We start from the raw sequence: 20,091 nt of genomic DNA, 5'->3' as shown, positions 1-20,091 counted from the left end.
TAGACTATTTAACATAGAATAAGAAGATGTCAAAATATTCTTTTTAGTTATTTTGGTGGTTAATTTTTGATTTGAATTGATTATATTATCTTTTTAAGCATATGATCGACTCTGAAGTCATTGAAATAATTAAAATCATGTGAATTATGGTATAACATTTGAAGTTTAGAAATACATATATTCTAAAACAGACGGAGTATACTAATAAATCCGCAACACAGTGATCAGAGCTTCTAAGGTCGACCTGTATACACCTCAACACCCCAATTCTTTTAAAAAAAAAGTTAACTGAATCCACACTTGCCAGAAAACAAAACCTTAACCCCAACTATTAACTAACGAGGAACGTGAGACGCGCACGCCTCTCGTTCTCCAAACCATCACCATGTCACTAACACCACCCCAACTCTAATAATAATTGGTCCATGGTCGCCTGATCCCTGCGTTGCGTTGCCTGGCTGATTGGCCACTCCAGGTCAAGGCCCTCCCGCGCCCCCCTGAGCGAGCGGAAGCACACGGCCCACCACCACCAGATCGCCAGCCAACGCAACGATCAACCCTGCCCATGCGCGCGTCCCGTCGTCCGTCGAGCATCCGCGGCCGCGGCCGCGCGCGCGCTGAGACCACCCGAGAGGACCGAGACCGCGTTGCGGTGGGGGTGGGTCGTGCTCGCCCCCCCGTGCGGATGGGTGTGGCGTGCAAGCGACGCCAAAAACGGGGTGGGGGCGGATCCACCAACGGGCACAGCGAATCCGCCCGAAACGCCAAAAAAACCCAACGAAACTGCGGCCACGACGGGAGCCGCGGGAAGAGAAGAAAAAAATATCCGGCTCGTCGGCTTTCCCCACGAGCCCCCATCCGTATCAGATCCAGCCCAACCCCCTCCTCAGTCGAGCAGCAGCAAAAGGGAGCAGCAGCCTGAGAATACACCACAATAGTTTACGACTAAAATACACAGTCGTAACGCAGAGAGAGGAGAGAAGGGTAGAATCATCTCATCACACTCCATCTCCTCGAGACTAAAGAAAAAGGGGAGAGAGAGAGAGAGAGAGAGAGAGAGAGAGAGAGAGAGGAAGGAACCCTTCGTCCTCGTCTCCTCGACGCCGCCTCACTTTTGTCGCCCACTCCTCGTCGGCGGGGCAGGGCCGCGCAGCGAGAAGACCGAGGAGGAGGAGGAGGAGGCTGAGGCGGGAGCGGAAGAGTGGTTGGGGTGGTTTGAGTTGGGGGTGGGAGTGAGGTGAGGGATGCAGCAGCGGAGGGCGCAGACGTGGGCGGGGGTGGGGAAGACGGCGCAGGCGGCGGCGGCGCACGCGGCGGTCTTCTGCTTCACGCTCCTCCTCGCGCTCAAAGTCGACGGCCGCACCGCCTACTCCTGGTGGTAACGTCCCTGCTCTAAACCCTAGCTCAGCACCCCTCTCGCCGAACCCCGGTGCGCCGAAGCCTCGATCTGGCTATTAGGACTGGACGGTGGCTTAGTAGTTCCTGCGAGATTGCGAGTTGGGATGGAATTAGTGGCTGGCGCAGTGGTTTTTTGGGTTTCGCTGGGATCCAGCTCAAGTACGAAGAGGGGAATCGGGCGAATTATGTGCTCACTTTTCGTTCGGTTGAGTCGTCGCTCGCTTGTGGACTAATTTTCTCCGCTGGAGCGATAACTCTTCCGTTTAATTCTCCAGTTGATGTAGGCATTTTGTTCACGCTGGGCAGTGTTCCGGTTAGTCTTCAGCTGATGCTGTCTGCTGTTACATGTTTATGATTGTTCTGCAGGTGTACTGTTATAGATTTTTACTGACTGCTTCACTTTGAGAACTTGTTCTTATCTGGTTGTGGTTTTATTTGAATAACCCAACGCTCTTGTCACTATAATGAGGGTAGCAGATACAGAAGACATTGTTGACCAGTTTGTCTCTGGCAGTGCCTAAGTTACTAACACCAAATGTTAATCCTGCTATTTTCATCATGCAGGATTATATTCATTCCGCTATGGCTATTTCATGGCATTGTTGCCCGCGGAAGGTTTTCATTGCCAGCCCCTTCGCTTCCTCATGGCCGTCATGTAAGAATTGATAATGAATTTCTCTATTTTGTATGCATGAGCTCTCCCCACATTTTGATCTGATGAGTTCTATCTGTATGTAGTGGGCACCTTGTCATTCAATTGTTGCAGCACCGTTGCTTATTGCGTTTGAGCTGCTGCTTTGCATATATCTCGAAAGTCTGAGAGGTATGTTATAAGGTTATTTAGATGAGAGAAGCTTTTCGTAGCAATACATAAATTTCCTGGAAGTGCTTACGCCCAACTTTTCTTTGTTTTTGTGCAGTTAAACATCTCCCGGCCGTTGATTTGAAGATTGTATTCCTTCCTCTTCTGGCCTTTGAAGTGATTATTCTAATTGACAATTTTAGGTAATGAGTCTGAACAATTATTTTGGATGCCTTAAATAGCATAGCAGTAAATACACAATGCACTACCATTTGGCATGAGTGTGTATGCCTTGCTTGTTTATCTGCTTATGTATTCTGCGACTCTTAACCACTGAATATAACTAGTTTTTACCCCAAGATTGTTTCTTTTTTTTTTCTGACTAAGCAGTTAACACTTACCAACTGCTCCACAGACTTGTAGTATGTCTTTCTGGATACATCTGGGATTGTATCGTTGTAGTAAGATATAATGGCCTATTGCCGAATATCATGTGCACTGACAAGAGCAGCTAACCCATTTTAGATAATTAATTATTTGCAACCAAAATAATTCACTTATCTGGTGTTCTGTTCTCAATGGCCGGTTCTGGTGTCTTTCTTTTCTCTCGGAAAGCATAAAATCACTCAACTTCCTCTTTTAGTTTCTATCTGAGTTATAGCATTGATGCTATATCAAATGCTCTTGAAACTTTTATTGCAAGTGTGCTGTTTATTGTTGCTATCTGCTTAGTCTGGTTCAATGGCTTCTGTTGGTTGAAAAATATATTAATACTGATCATTATACTTGTACAACTTGGTATTTACAGGGTAGCACTACGTGCTTGTTTACCATTGCTTATTTGATAGAAGGTTGAAACACCGAAGTCTACTGTTGATACCATTCTTTGTTTTGTTACTTCGTATGCCATTTTATTTGCTTCAAGGCAATAGAGTGGCGGTGTTCTATCCGAAAGCTAAAAATGGTGTTTTTTAAAGGAAAATTTCACGATACTGTACTACCATTAGCAAAACTATCGCAAATAGTCGTGTTCATGAACATATTTGGGGAACTACATGCAAAATGTGCGGTATAACTACATCCTATCAGAGACAACAGGCCTGACAGGCTTGGCTACTCATCAGTCACCAGTGTTTCATCAGGGTTGTTTCTTTTTGTGATGCATGTTGTTGCTTGCACAGAAACAGGCCACATGTGTAACACTTACTACAGTGGCCTAGCCTGTCGGTCTATTGTCTTTCACGGGAATTTAGCTTTGTGATTTTTTTTGCAACCAAAGGTATTTCTCTGTAAAATTGTTGCAAAAGTGTGTTTGTGATAGTTTAGCAATGGCTGTGTGGTTTAATAACATTTAGTCATTGTTAAAATTTAGCTTGTCACACCATCAGTAATTATTCTTGTTGGTAGGCACTAGGCAATTCATAAAGATATTGCTGACCTAATCGTGAACCTTAAATTGGCCAAAGTACCCAGAGATATTAGTTGTTAATACAATAGTTGCACACTAAAGTTAATTTGAATGTTAACCTATATTCATTTCCTTGATTTTGCTGTTCAGAATGTGTAGAGCTTTAATGCCAGGAGATGAAGAAAGTATGAGTGATGAAGCTATTTGGGAGACACTTCCTGTGAGTATAAGTACTAGTATTTAGTTTTTTCTCTTTTTTAGAAAATATCTCCAGTAGCTACAATTTGAGCTTAATTTGTATTTACTGTAAAGTAACCATACTTTTACCTAACCATCTTCCATCTTGCTATAAAAATATATTAGAAACTTTTGAATACCAAGATAACTAAATTAGATAGATGAATCTCATGCAACAAAATGCATTTTTCAAGTCCATTGTTACTGGAATATTGGATTGGAATGATTTATTGATAAGAACAAATCAGCTGCATTGATGAAAGTAGAATAACATCAACAGTCAATTGATGATACGGTATTTTGACATTATAACGCCTATATGGGATTAATATGGGTTGATGAACATATGCAATGAACAGATTATCATTTCACTGAACATAGTGAAGTAAAATTTGCTCAAACTTTAAGAGAATTAAACCTTAGTCAGGGCTTGTGTTTGTCAAATTATGGTTTGATAATTTCATTCTATCTGGTACTTAATGTGGCATAGCAGAATGCACCAATTTACATTGTAATATTTCATACCAATGTAAAGTCCATAAATGTGAATGAATAACTTTGTGTGTGGTCCTTATAAATAAGCTATATATGCCATCATATTTCTTATCTTTTGCTAAGTTCTAGAAGAATGCAGACTGTACACTGTTCTTTTCATATTATATGACATGAGTTCTATTTTCTGTCAGCACTTTTGGGTTGCAATTTCTATGGTGTTTCTTATAGCTGCTACAACCTTCACACTTTTGAAGCTGTCTGGTAAAGTTTCCTGAATCGCCTTTCTTTTTTTACCTTCATTATTTTCTTAGTGATTCTACATAGCTGTTGTCTTAGGCTTAAATTTATGGTGAACAAAAAAAATGGCATGTCCTATTTGTTATGTGCAGTTAAAATGCTTGTGTCCTTGAACATGACTAGTATCGTCTGTCTGTTAAGGCTCTATAGTTGGTAGGGGATGCCTAGGCTTTTTCGGAAAAAAAATCATTATTTACTATAATGACAAGTCACAGTGACATTCTTTGAAGAGTGACTAGGGCCACATTCTTTTAGTCAGATTATTCCTCGTCTTTTACGCACACGCTTCCCAAACTGTTAAACGGTGTATTTGTTGCAAAAGGTTTCTATATAGAAGTTCATCACCTTACCTTTCTAAAGTAGATTTTAAACTTTTTGTATTTAATTCCATCAGTTATACTGTTAAATAGCTGTTAAAAATCAGATATTCGGAAAGAACACAACCTAGGTCAGTCGCTAATGAGATGGCAGTCACTAAAACAAAATTAGAGAAGCTGCTTTCCCATTGACATGCAAATATGCAACATTTTCCATGATTTCTCACTCTAAAGAGTGCAATATCCGAATTTCCCTATGTGAAATCTAAGTCATCTTCTCCACACTGAATCAGATTTAAGCGGCCCCAAGAATGGTGTGGTAGTTCTTGCTGGAAAGTAAATGGCATTTAATGTGGTTTATTTCCTTTAATGATGCTTTCCAATTTTGTACAAAGTAATTTACTACAGTACTTTTTTGGGATACACATAAGACTTGCGTATCATTGCATTAGAGTTTGGATGTTTCATCCCCTGCCTAGCTCTATATAGCCAGGCAAGTATCAAAAGATTAGTATGAGATTGATTCTCAAGATAAAATCGTGCACCTAGGTGCCAGAGGGACATAGACCACCGGTTGAGCCTTGCTCCTGTAACGACCAAAAGTCTTGCTCTTTGGTGATTGCTGATGCAATCAATTGCATCCAGTTCCTACTTTCCTGATTGAAAACCCAGTTATTGCGCTCCTTCCAGATTACCCAAGCGACCAAGATCCATAACAGTTCTGAGTTGTAGTTACTAGGGGCTACCTTGTCTGTCTCCATGAGCTTTTAAGGCCTACATTCAAATCACTTTTTTAGTTCAATGTGATAAGAACAGCTTAATTAATGAACTATCTTAGATTGTACAGTATTCAGGTTTTTAATTCTCTCGGGCCTCCTTTCCTCTATTTTAAAATGTTTTGTTATACTTTCTTATTGCATGACAGGTGATGTCGGTGCTTTGGGATGGTGGGATTTGTTTATAAATTATGGGTGAGACAACCTTGATGCATTCTTCTTTATTCATGAGATCTGTAACAATCTAATCTAGCACCTTTTTTTGGGTACAGAATTGCGGAGTGTTTTGCATTTCTTGTTTGTACAAGATGGTTTAATCCCATGATTCATAAATCTCCTAATCCTGGGGAGGCTAGCTCATCATCAGTGGCAATTAGATACCGTGATTGGGAGAGTGGTCTTCTCCTCCCATCACTAGAAGATCATGAACAAGAGAGTCTCTGTGGTCTTCCTGACATAGGAGGTCATGTAATGAAAATACCTCTGGTGGTTTTCCAAGTTTTGCTTTGTATGCGCTTGGAGGTACGTGGTATTCAAATCATATATTTCTATTTGGTTACATATGATTGATATAGACGTTGGATGGATAGGGGTTGGGAAGCTTCCACTTTTTAAAATTATGTTACAGAACACAGTAACACTATTTGGAAACTTGGAAATCAAAAACATTATCCATTTCCAGAGTTCATCTAGGGGGTCAACACTTGTTAGTGGCTTTTGTCATGAGCTGGATCAATAGTAATCTTCAAAATGTTAATTGTCCATTACTGTAATGTATTTGATATTAGTAGTTTATTTGGTTTTGTTTTTTCAGGGTACACCACCTAGTGCTCGGTATATTCCGATATTTGCACTGTTCTCCCCACTCTTTATTTTACAAGGCGCCGGTGTCCTTTTCTCTCTAGCAAGATTGGTGGAGAAGGTTGTTCTGTTATTACGAAATGGACCAGTTAGTCCTAATTACCTTACAGTCTCATCAAAGGTCCGTGATTGCTTTGCTTTTCTTCATCGTGGTTCAAGGTAATATTTGATAAACAATATGAGTTGCTTTTCTACATGTTTGTTTTCTTGTTGGCTTCTCTTTTGTTTCACATGACCATAAGTAATATTTCACCGTTGACAGGCTTCTAATGATTTGGTATTTTTCTCTTTGTAACATACAGGCTTCTTGGTTGGTGGTCTATTGATGAAGGCAGCAAAGAAGAGCAGGCCCGGTTGTTCTATACTGAATCTACTGGGTACATGATAATTGACTAAAGCCTGATCATATTGTTCATTTAGATCCTATTAAGTTGGCCAAGCTGTTTCTTATGTTTACATGCTCTTTTTGCACATGCACATATGCTTTCTGCACTGACATTCCTGCCTGGTTGCCTTTTGGTTGAAGGTACAACACGTTTTGTGGCTATCCACCTGAGGTAGTCAGGAAAATGCCTAAGAGGGATCTTGCAGAAGAGGTTACATCTTTATCTCATTTCATTTTACTACTGTTTACCTCATTAATAACATATGCACTCTATTTTATTATTAAATAACTATTCTCATACTTATTCTCTTTCAGGTATGGAGGCTTCAAGCAGCTTTGGGAGAGCAATCAGAAATTACCAAATGCACCAAGCAGGAATTTGAAAGGCTCCAAAATGTACCATCTCCTTGTGACTTATGCAGGCTCATCATTTTACATTGCACTAAATTGGTGAAATACATCCTTAAACATGCTTGCACAAGGGACCAGATTTTGTTCATGTTTAAGGAACTTGAGCAATATAGCCATTAAATTTTTTATTACTACAATTTTACGTACTGAGAAATACTGAATTATCAAGTTTGTGGATTCAAGTGGAACATGCATACAACTATAAGAATCTACATTGCATTTTAACCTTCTCTGTTATTTTGTTTTAAGGAACTCGTAAATCATTACAGCTCTATGGCACTAACTGAGCTTCTGTTACCGCTTTCTGATGGCAATAGCAACTTTCCTGAGAGGCAGAGAGCACTGATAATAATCTGTTTGTTGTCTGACGTGCACTTTTTTCTTTGTTGACTAAGTACTTCCTTCCCCATTTACAGGAGAAGGTTCTTTGTAGGATTTGCTACGAGGGGGAGATTTGCATGGTCTTACTTCCTTGCCGGCACCGAACTTTATGCAAGTATGTTTCCAGTAACTTGTTTAGTCACTTTGGATGCTCTTCTCAACTGGCATCAGCAGTGAGCCTGTGATCATATCTTACATATTGATTTGACACTGACATTTCTGTTGTTGGTTCTGTCATAGGACTTGTTCTGATAAGTGCAAGAAATGTCCAATCTGCCGTATGCCCATTGAAGAACGCATGCCTGTATATGATGTTTAAACTTCACTAACTCAGACGAACATTACAAATTTGTACATGTTGGTTATGCGATGACCGCGCCATGTAGGCTCAATCACAACTTTAAGCTGATTGAGGTTTGCACAAGTTCAGAAAGGTTTACCAGATATGGAAGAAATATAAATTATATCATGTCTAACCAAAAGCATGCAAAGGTAGTTGATGAGCAGGATCCAATTATCTACTGTAAGTATGTCATCGGTTGTTTTAACTTTCTTTTTCGGTGATCGATAGATGCTCCAGTTAGATTGTGTAGCATCTTCTCAATGATATGCATTGTCTGAATGTAAATAAGAACATTGTCTTGTTTGAGTGTAGAGCTCCATGGTTGAGAAGAGGAAAAGAAATGTCTCCCTCCTGTTTATAGCCTGTTAACCCTCTTTCTGGGCCACGCTTGCAGTTGCGTCCGATGGAAAAAAAAACATTTTATCGACTTCACATTGGCCAATTGGTTTGTCCTCTCAGCGAGGGGCCATGTGGCTTCTCAGATTGCGAAGGGTTGCCCTGTGTATGCGTTGAGGGACAACAAATTTGCTACTATCTTAAAACTTTTTAGACTGTCTAAATTTATCAATTGATAAACATATATAAATTTATATATATAATTTATTAGCATCTATATGAATCTAAGCAAGACTTTGTAGTCTTGCATTGTGAAATGGATAGAGCACTGGATTGAAACATTGCAAAACTGTTACTAGAAAATTGCAAAATATCACTAGAACGGTCTACTGATATTCTTGTAATTTAGAAAAAACCAACGGTAAATTCGCATAAGTCCCTTCAATCTATGGTGGGTTTGCATCTGGTTTTGCAAGTCTACTGTTATGTTCTTTCTTGCCTAAAATACTAGGTTCATTATTTAAATTCTGGTTGCTTAAGACAGTCTTGTTTAATAATTCTGCTACTCCGAAAATGCGAATGTTACTGGAAAGTGTACGCCATCCGGTTGCTTTGGTAGGCAGAGCTGTCATCGAAAGTCTGCGCACTTGGATCTCGGTGGGGGTATGGTGGTCCTATCCAGAATTCCGGATGGGCAAACAGCAGCGTACGCGCGGTTACTGGACAACATTTTAGACAAGTCAAAGCACCAACAAGGCTGCTACCCAGCTACTATAGCCAGGGTTACCGAAACCCCATTTACCGCGAAACCCCAGTTACCGCGGCGGTAACCACGTCCTCCGCGGAGGCACGGTTTCGGTAAGTCGCGTTAACTGAATTTAAATTTAAGGAGAATTTAAAAAATTTAAGAAAATTTAATAAAAAATATATGTTGTATATGTTGATATATAGAGTAGTTTTGTCAAAAAAATTTATGAAAAAAATGTATTTCCGGCGTAATTAAAAATTATGAATGATAATTTTGGGAAACAAAATTAAAAATAGCCTATTGCAAATAATATTTCATAGGAAGATGGTTAAGAATATTTTGTTGTTAAGTCATTATTAATTTACACTAGAAACTAGGGTACATGATGTTGAAATACAAATATACAACGATGGATATATGGAAAATATGTATGGATAAAAATTATACATGCACGTTAGTAACAATTGGTAGTAGGTATAGTTGTGACGCAGCAATCAACATAAAGTTATTTATTATTGGTGTGAATTATTTGGTGAAGTGTGACATGAGTCATATGACAATGTATGTTTGTATGTTGCAATATCAAGAATTTAGAAAAGGTTATATGAAAATTTTCTTGTTTTCCCTAAAACATGTTCTATTTTTTATTTTTCCTACGTCACAACTCATAAATATAATTACAAAATATTTTCCTATTTTCATGTATTTTTAAAGATTTTTTAATGTTTTTTTATTTGACATCACACCCGCGGTTTCCTCGCGGTAACCACGGTTTCGGCTGCAAAAACCACGCGAAAAACCACGGTTTCCGCCGTTCTCATGTGCTATTTCAGCACATACTTACCGCGGTAACCGTGCAAAACCGCGTGGTAACCGCGTTTACCGTGCGATTTTAAATTCAAATTTTTTGTTTTTAAATTCGTTACGGTTTTTGCGGTTACCTTACGGGATCCGTGGAACGTGGTACCGTAGTTTTCGTGGGACGGTAAGGGGAGCCCTAACTGTAACAGATGCCGTCTTACCACGATTTGCTCTTGGAGCATCTGCATGATCACAGCTTCTTCTGACTTTTTTATTTGTAAAAATTAAGGAAGTAGTCCGTTATACCCATTATATATTATACTCTAAATATTTGACGCCATTGATTTTTTATACATGTTTGACTATTCGTCTTATTTAATTTTTTTAAATATGTAAAACTATATATATGTATAAAAGTATATTTAACAATAAATAAAATAATATAAAAATAATTAATAATTATGTGAATTTTTTGAATAAGACGAATATTCAAACGTGTATAAAAAAGTCAATAACGTTAAACATTTAGGGACGGAGGGAGTATATATGATATTAGACTTTCTGACAAAGCCAGAAAATCTTATAATATAAAAATAAGAGAATGTCAAAGGTATAGTTCCTGTTGGTGATCTATGTAGTACGGCTCACTACCATGTGACCTAAGTTGGATGAATAAAGTAGTATAAAAGTTAATGGATGTAAAATAAAATAGCACAAGATTGATAGCGGGAAATATAATGTTGCTTTGGTATCCTAATATATCTTATATTTTTGGATAGTTTTTAGAGCCAAAATAATATAAAGTTGCTATATTTTACAACGGAAGAAGTATATCTTTTCGTTGCGATAGAAGGATCTTTTCACTAACCATATGGACTTCAGAAAATACTTAGATCAACATCCGGGATTCGGTACATGATGTTCCAAGAAACAGAATAGAAACTAGTTCAACTTAAGAATATAGAGGATAACTCTCTGCACTGGGTCAGACACTGAAAAAAAGCGATTACACTCAATAACAGAATGCATTATGAACCCCTATTAGAGCTTGTTTGGATAGGTGAGAGACTTGCAGTCCCATCCGAATGTGAGAAATTTGGATTTTCATCAATCCGAACCAGGCCGATCTATGAGTTCTTTTGATTGCCATACAAACAAGCCCATACAAGTCTGAAGTCATAGTGACGACGAACTGTTACAACTAAGCTAATAAAAAGGTAGAATAGCTAGTTTGATCTCATGTTCTGCAGCACGATCATTTTTGATCCCTAATGCTTGGTTTCGTAAGATTTATCCTCCAAACATACTCTTTCTTTAACATATTTCTCGATCAACACGGACAACACCTCGCCAAGATGAGGAGGTCGCAGGAGGGATTGCTGACGGTGTGGCTAGGTGGAGCATAAGTGGTGGTGAGGCCCTTCTTGCTTGCTGCTGGATTCAGGCCGAGCGCACATACTGACATACATCGTTCGTCGAGGGCGGTGGATGGTGTCTTTTTTTTTTTAATAAGTATAACTCAGGACATCCACAAACACAAACCATATCCACACCACAACACACTTATACACGTACGTATTCTTATCACACGATTAGAATTTTAGGTTGTATACTGTGCGAGGAAAAAATTCCGCAGATAAGAGCAGTGGATGGTGCCGGTCTCGTGATCTCCTCCTTTGTGACTCGATGGTGCCCACAGATATGTCCTACGGTAGTATGTAGGGCAAACTAGGAAGGAGGAGGCCTTTAGGGAGGATGCCGACCATCATGAGCTCTATCGATGGGGATAAGGAGGAGGCCCGTGGACTTGGTAAAAGTTATACTATCGCGTCCACGGTGCATGTGGTTTATGTCATGCAAAATATTCTTATTTTAAATATTAGCGTCTTTTCTTTAATTAGTTTTAGATAATTTTAAACTTGTACTTCTTCTGTCCTTAAATATAAATTGTTTAGAAAACCCAGATTTATCGCTGAAATCTCTTACTATCTCAGTTTTACTTTTTACTTTTGCCTAAATTAATCAATTAATGAATATATAACTTATATATGTGTCTAGATTCATTAGCATACATATGTATCTAAGCAAGACTAAAAAGTTTTATATTATAAAATGAAGAGAATATCTTTTTTAAGTATGGAGGTAATATTATTTATAATCATAGTCCTAATTTATTGTGCTAGCTAAATTGCAAGCCCTGCAACAACAATACCAACCGCACCGAGTAAATAACGGTTTCTAAAAACAAATTCTGAGAATAACCACTATTAATTCTTAAATCTAAAATTTTGTTATAAAATTAATTAACCACTCTATAAAGTCTGAACTGGTGATTATGGTCAGCACAAAAATGTAAAGCAAGTTAGATTTTTGATGGCATGAAGCATCCACATATATATCGATCTCCGATGGATCACCCACACCCACACACATTCGCATTTTCCAACGTGGTTTGGATTCGAAAAGTGCGGTAAAATCTTTCCTGGCTACTACAGATCCCGGCCCCCTCTACTTTCCTTGCCGGGCTGCGTTTCCCTGTTACTGAATAGTGGCGCTTTTAGAACATGGAAATCGCTGTTCATTCCCTGTTGATTTGCTCTTCCACACGTTGTCGCACTGTTTCTCTTTGCCTGTCAAGTTGTCCCTTTCGCATTAAGAGACTACGACTGTACTAGCGGGTCAAATTGCTCGTCTTCAACCAGCTATCTACCAGGCTCCCATCGTTTCATTTTTCGGGAAGAGGCGAGAACGTATTTTTTTCAAACGAAAAATAGTTTATAGGTAAAACTTTTATATATGTGTCATAGTAACCTAAAAGCAAAAGTTATAACAAAACATGATAAAACAACCATAAAATCAAGCTCAAAATAAAATTTAAAAATTTAAGTTTTAACTTATAAACTGTCTTTCGGTGGATGCATGCATGGCTAGCTTTTAGCTAGCTGCTGTCTAGTGGGGAGTGAGCTGAGATCAGGCATATACTCCCTACTACCCTGAAGTGACTTATTAGTAGGCAACTGCTCTGTCAGTTGGGTGATGTCTTGTGGGCTGCCTCTCGAGGAAGAGACGTCGAATTGAAGTGCTTTCCCTTCACCAATTAGGTTTTCAGATGATTTTGTGGCCATCAATCCATCGTCGATCACTGGTTAAGCATAGTCCATGCATATGGCTTTGGTCTCGTTTCGTGATGCACCGTTAACTTCAATTTTTTTCTACGTGCACGTTTCCTAAACTATTAAACGGTATATTTTTTTGCTAAAAAATTTATATAAAAGTTGTTTAAAAAATCATACCAATCTATTTTTAAGGTTTACAATAGCTAATACTTAATTAATCATATGTTAATAACTATTTTTATTTTGCGTGCGCTGATTAGACCGTTTGGAACCTCCATCTCCATCTTGTGAACGAGCCCTTTATTCCCGAGGGAGTACCTGTTGACGTAATATTAAGCGCATTCCCTGCTCTTGCTCTAACTCACGTTTTGCTTTGGAACGGACAGTTTTGGTAAGAACTCAACTTAATTTATGTGGAATTGCTTTGCCGCACATTTCTTTTGTTCCAAAGGAGTTGTTAACGTTTAGTAGAGCTGAACACAAGCTGATGCCGTGAGCTCGCGATGGGTTTGCGAAGACAATGTTGCCGTTGAGCGAAGCTAGGAATTGCGGGGCGGACATGTAGGCGCAGGATAGATAAAGAAACATGATCAATCCTATTAGAGAGAAGGTGTGTGCTATAAAGAATACCAATTAACCAAATCTTTTAAGTGAAAATAAAAGAACCCAAAATTAATAGACTAACGTGTCGATACTATTTGCTCTTATGCCCGGTCCGACCACGCAAGAGAGCACAACTTAATAACAAATCAAGCAGTTACAAAGTGCATACAAGGCATCCCTATTAAACTATAATTTTCTCTCTTACAAAAGTTATATCTCTAGAGCCTCACCCTCTATTTTAATTATAAAAAAACTCCATCACCAACTAAAAATGGAACTTGTCCTAGCTAATAGAACTAGGTTAGTAGGACTCCTGTTCCTAGAGAACCTAATCCTCAATTTCCAAAATTAATTTAATTTACCAAATTAAATTTCTTCGTTCCAAATTCCGAGGTCCAAATCATGTTTTTTGTTTTTTCAACTTTTTATCCCTATTTCTCACAATTTATTAGGTACTTTCTTATACAACTAGTGAAGCACGTTACAAATCCATCCTCACAAAGTGTCTATCCTCCTTGTGGCATCTTTGTATCCAACACTGTCATCTGACATCTTGATCATCTGGACCTTAGCTCCTTCGTGAGCCTGGTCTCGATTCCATCCTTGACCAATATTGACCTCTAAGTATCTAACTCTAGTCTAACCATATCACATGTCATTTTGACTGTACTAGACTTTGTTTCCTCCATGAGCTTAGTCACGTTCCTTGCTATTGACAAATGTTAACCTCAAGTCATTGTCACACGGAGATAAATTAACCATTTTCAGGCACAGTATTATAACCTAACTCACATCAGTTACACACACCCATACTAACATCGACACAGATTTTAAAACAAAATTATATTAAATAAATAATTATAAAGTCAATTATTTATTATAAAATATCAATCATGGTGATGCTTTTAATGTAGGCGCACTCGCTTTCCGTTGAATGGTTGCGGAATGGGGATAATTCTTATGCCAACCGCGGCCTTACCTAATTAATGGTTAGAGTTGGAAGATACCTCTAGGTACATAGGACCTGATGGCCTCTTCATTTAATAGCTCTAGAAAATTACAATCATATAAATATATTTTTATTAGCTTAATAAATTTAAAAAATTCTTAGGAGATTATTCAATCACCTCAAAAAAATCATTTTCAATCCCATGTTCCAAAAATTGCCTACGTGAGAGGGACTAGAGAAGTGATATATGTGAATTGCCCACCTTTCAATCCACTTATAAGGTGCGTGTTAAGTAGTAGTACAATCAAATGAGATTATACATATTTATGGTGCCGCCATGTTTTTTGCTTTTTTTTTCACATTTGCTGTTGATTAAAAGTTTGATTTTTTTCTTCTATCAAACACACGCGTGATGCATGAGGGCCGGGAGAGAACGTCTACGAGCCTTTTGACTTGCGTGTACACCTTTAGATTATCATCCAACAATAATAACCGGATTTAATTGATTGAATTAAAATTTTTAAACGTTTGATTTGGACGGACCATTAAGCTTAACTGTAGACTCAAACTGCTTGGTGCAAAACAGTCCACACGCTAGAGACCATCAGAAGGTAAGTCCGTCCATTCATGAATTCATGAACAGATCCATTAACCTCTCTCACTACCGGTGCATATCTCGGTACAAAAAAGGCTGACCGTCGTGCGGATACACGCACAGCACGTATAGCTTAGTACAGACAGAGAAACTATCGAATGCCGTCCGGGTCCGGCACAACCGCACAACACGGAACAGTACCATACATTTAAAGGCCATACACGGCTGCCACAATATGGAACAGTACCACGTACGTAGTTACTGCCTGTTTCGTTGTGCGCGCGCGCCGGCCGGCGTGTTAATAAAATTTTGGGGTCAGCGCGCGGCGCGCGTCGCCCGCCTGCGCCCGGCCGGCGTAACGCGCGGGATCGGCCTCCGGTGGCCGGGCCAGAGATGGGACGTCTCACGTAGCGAGGTGCCCGGGGTGCGCGCGCGCGCGCGGCGACGACGACGCGCTCCCGCATCGGGCGCGCCCGCCCGACTGCATGCCTAGTGGAGTACGCGAGCGAGGGCGAGGAGAAGCTAGCTAGCTAGACCTAGCTACAAGGGGGCGTGTCGTCGATACTGCGCGTGGCAGCCGCTGCCGCGCGCACGCACGCACGCATGCATCGATCGCTCGCCCTTGGACCGAGACCGCGGGAGCGGGACTGGAGCGCACAGGCGATCGCCGAAATCGTCGCCGTCGTGCCGGGTCCGGGCCCCCTCCCCCACCGGCCGCTCACATCGTGCGAGAGAGACGGTGGCATTGACGATGCTATGTGCTACTGCCTCCTCCGTTTCATAATTTCATAATGTTGTTTGAATTTTTTTGTCGCCACGTTTAATCATTTATCTTATTTAATAATTTAATATAAATATAAAAATTAATAAGTTATGCTTAAAGTTATTTTGATAAATAAAGTAAGTTACGAGCAAAATAAATAATATTTTCATAATTTTTTAAATAAAACAAATGGTAAATATTGTAAAAAAATTAAATATGTTATATTATAAAACGGATGAAACAGTAGTACCTAGTAGCTCGAATCGATCGCTAGCTGCATCTATCTGCCGCTGAGATCGTCTAGCCTGCTGCTAGCTGGTGATCGATCGATGCGACGATCCAGCCGCTCCACTGTTACTAGTTCATACTCTCTTCTTAACCAACTTTTCACTTTTTATCACCAATTTTTGACTCTTTATCTTATTCGAATTTTTTTACGATTGATATTTTTGTTTTTATTAGATAATAAATCATGAATAGTACTGTACGTATGATTAATTTTTTTTCTAATTTTTTGAAACTTTTTTAAAGAAAACGAATGGTCAAATGTTGCACATAAAAACCGAAGAATTAATTCTTTTTGGACAGAGGGAGTATACTCTCATCTGTCTCAAAATGTTGCTGCGTAGGATGGTATCAGTAGCAACATTTTGGGACAGGGTATTGGTCAATCGATCCACTTGTATCTTCTCCCTGTTCATTCGATCTATCTTTGCGATGCATGTGGATGTGCGTGGTTACATTGCGGCAAGCCGACCTGAGTGATCAATTCCATTATTCGATGGATCAATATATAGCTTTCGATGAGCTAGCTAGCTACTTAGCTTCCCCAACTTGGAAGGCATTAAGGCCGGCCGGTACTAATCGCGTCGTCTCCGGCGGAGTGTTTAAGATTTAAAGGATGCCACATATATAATATATGCATCATATGTGAGTTTTTGAGAAGTTCTACGTGAATGGGTGCGCGCATTAACAAATTAAAGGGAAGTCATTATACAAGAATTAATAATTAAGTCTGGTATGCGTTGAAACCAATTGCGCATCGATAATAATCATCTTCGTCCACTCCGGCACCGGCGGCTTTTGCTCGCCATCTGTGCTACTGTGTACTTCTCTCGGTAGGGTATCCCCGGCTTTAATCTCTCTTCCACCCGATGCCGAGATCGATTCAACTCAACGAAGAACTCTGCGCGCGCGCATGTTGCAGTTACCAAACAACCGGTTGACCTAATTAACGGACCTTGAATTATGTATCTCGCAATAACTAGATGTCTGTAACAAAAATACAGCTTGTTCGACCTGTTTTCTCTCAAGTTGATTTGCAGACACAAGATACCCAGTATATATCACGCATATTGGATCGTCTATTATTAGTTATAGCTGTTTCAACGGACTGTATAGAATCATTTTATTAATTTATACAAGGTATTCGATATTTTCAACCCAAAATGTAAGTTTTAGGGTAATCACACTATAAAAGACACTATTTATGATTTCTATATCCTCCAGTGTTATAAAGAAACTAGTATAAACAATATTATTTCAATGCAAATACTATTAATTCGTATTTAAATTTAATGTTACTCTTCTCCTATTATGTTATGGATATTGTGTGGAAACTATATTTCCTGCAAAACATGATTTTCTTCTTGTTATTTATTTATTTGTCATGTCACATATTTATCATATATGATATCTTATTTAATTCTATGGACATCATATATAATGAATGTTGTTAGAATAGGAATTGAATAGGAAACTTGAGTGGTGAAAGTTTACAATTAATTAAAAATATAATTTTGGTACAACATCTATTATATTTTGAATAATCAATGTTATACTTTGGGATGATGGAGGCAGAGACAAAAATAATATGGGACATAATATATATTTGTAGTACACATCGATGGTACTGTACATATAATAAACAGTCTCACATCATGTTTATTAATGTGTTACCAGATATTAGATGCCAACCCATCTGTTGCTATGTCTCTTCTTTAGATTTTTAAATATTAATATTTTAATTGTTGTTTTCTAAGGTTTGTTTGATTACTTCCCGAAATATAAGTGGCTTGGTTAAAATAAGAGTACTCTATGTCAAGTCGCCAACTACAACTTGGTATATTACTTTTGAATTCCGAATTTAAATGGATATATTACAGTAAAATGAGAATCCAAAGATGGACGCAACTTCATTTTTTCAGCTTTAAATTAAGTAGTTATCAAAATCGAGGACAATTAAACTAAAGAGTCTACATTATTTTGAATAGCACATTTTATTCAATACAAACCTTTAATACGATCTACAACTGTTGTAATATGATTTAAATATTAAGTAAAGCGTCTTTCCCACTCCAAAGGCTAGCCATTGAGGTAAGAGTCTCCCCACTTATATCTTAGGTCATTGGTCCTTCCATAACTAATGTGAGACTATTCAACAATCTCCCTCTTCATAATATTGTTGTTCCTCGGCCTTTCACCGCCCCTCACCGTATATGGGCACAACCGGCCCACGGTCCATCAGGTATACGGGCCCCGCAGGCACCCACGGTCCATCAGTCATTCACGCACTGTGTCCATCGGACCAGAGATGTTAAACTAGACAAGCTCTACTACCAATTGTAGGATCGTAAAGAGTTTTTCCCACCCAAGCTAGCCAGTGAGGTGAGAGGCCCCTACTTATATCCTAGATCATTTGCTCTTCCACAATCAATGTGGGATTATTCAACAACAACTAAACGGACAAGTTTTTCTAGTTAATATGGAAGCTTCCTCTTAGTGCTTAATTGTTATATAGGTATAGATTGTTCTAGTATTGAAGCCTACATACCCAATAAAAGTTACCAATATAGACGATTCTCATAGCACATGACATAGACATAAATTGAGACAAAGTGTTGGACTGTCCGTGATGACAGTTACGAATCGTCCGATTACATTGGATGATGAAGATATGCTAATGTGACAAGATCATGGGTCCGTGCATACGTAGTAATGTCGTGTATATGTGATGCAGGTTAGTTGGTGTGTTTAGTTGTGTAAAATAAAATTTTTAGGTATCACATCAGACATTTGACCGGATGTCGAAAATGGTTTTTGGACATGAATGAAAAACGAATTTTACACCTTGCCTAGAAATCACGAGACAAATCTTTTGAGCCTAATTAATCCATCATTAGCATATGCGGGTTATTGTAGCACTTATGGCTAATCGTAGGCTAATTAGGTTCAAAAGATTCGTCTCACGATTTCTCCCATGCAATTAGTTTTTTGATTCACCTATGTTTAATGATCCATTTAGGTGTTCAACGATTCGGCATGATGTTTTTGGGAAAAAATGGGAAATAAATAGGGTCGCGTTCGGCTCCTCCACCGCTAACCGTAGATTCGCTCGTTTTTCGTACGTATGTTTTTTAAACTGCTAAATGATGTATTTTTTTTGAGAATTTTCTATAGAAAAGTTACTTAAAAATCATATTAATTTATGTTACAATTTTTATAATTAATAATTAATTAATTATGTACTAATGTATTACTGTATTTTACTCGCCGGATAACTAACCCTCGTACTTCTCCTACCGAACACGGCCTAAGTATGGCACAAAATCCTTGTGATGAAAAAGAAACTGCTATGTTTACATTTTTAGTCTACATGCACTTTTTACTTGCATCCCATCAAAATAATCACCATCAAATTTTAAATACCAACGGTGGCTATTGATCTGATCTACACACATGCATAAGCATTTTTTTTAAAAAAAAGCGCTATGAACTGTGCAAGAGTATGAATAATCTGTTTTCTGTGTAAATTAATCATTTTGTATTTGGATTATTATGAAGTACTGAAGTTATATGTCCGGCACCATATACGTTATTACAATACAATTTATATAACTTCTCACAGCTGTATTTGGTTTGGCTTGCAAAACGAGGGATAGCACGCGACTTTGTCTGAAAATTTCATTTCATGCAAATATATGCTATATTACCACAAATATCAGTGCAGATCTTATCAAAATATTTCAGAAGAAATGTACGCCAAAGATTGTATTGCGAATCCTTAGAA

At 38.6% G+C, this 20,091-nt stretch overlaps 1 protein-coding gene across 1 annotated transcript; it reads left to right on the top strand.

The window, feature by feature from the left end:
- The first annotated feature begins 827 nt into the window (after window positions 1-827).
- Window positions 828-8,463, top strand: LOC102709549. Its single transcript, XM_040521920.1, has 14 exons — window positions 828-1,378; window positions 1,963-2,053; window positions 2,137-2,221; window positions 2,319-2,403; window positions 3,759-3,828; window positions 4,532-4,601; window positions 5,880-5,925; window positions 6,003-6,252; window positions 6,545-6,750; window positions 6,894-6,968; window positions 7,118-7,187; window positions 7,292-7,372; window positions 7,804-7,883; window positions 8,009-8,463. Exons 1-14 carry the CDS (start codon window positions 1,245-1,247, stop codon window positions 8,085-8,087), a joined length of 1,422 nt encoding a protein of 473 aa, XP_040377854.1. The 5' UTR covers window positions 828-1,244; the 3' UTR covers window positions 8,088-8,463.
- Window positions 8,464-20,091: the final 11,628 nt, after the last annotated feature.

This window comes from Oryza brachyantha, chromosome 3 (assembly GCF_000231095.2).
Source record: "Oryza brachyantha chromosome 3, ObraRS2, whole genome shotgun sequence".
NCBI lineage: Eukaryota > Viridiplantae > Streptophyta > Magnoliopsida > Poales > Poaceae > Oryza > Oryza brachyantha.
The sequence above is the reverse complement of the archived record's forward strand: the minus strand, read 5'-3'. Positions and strand labels throughout refer to the sequence as shown.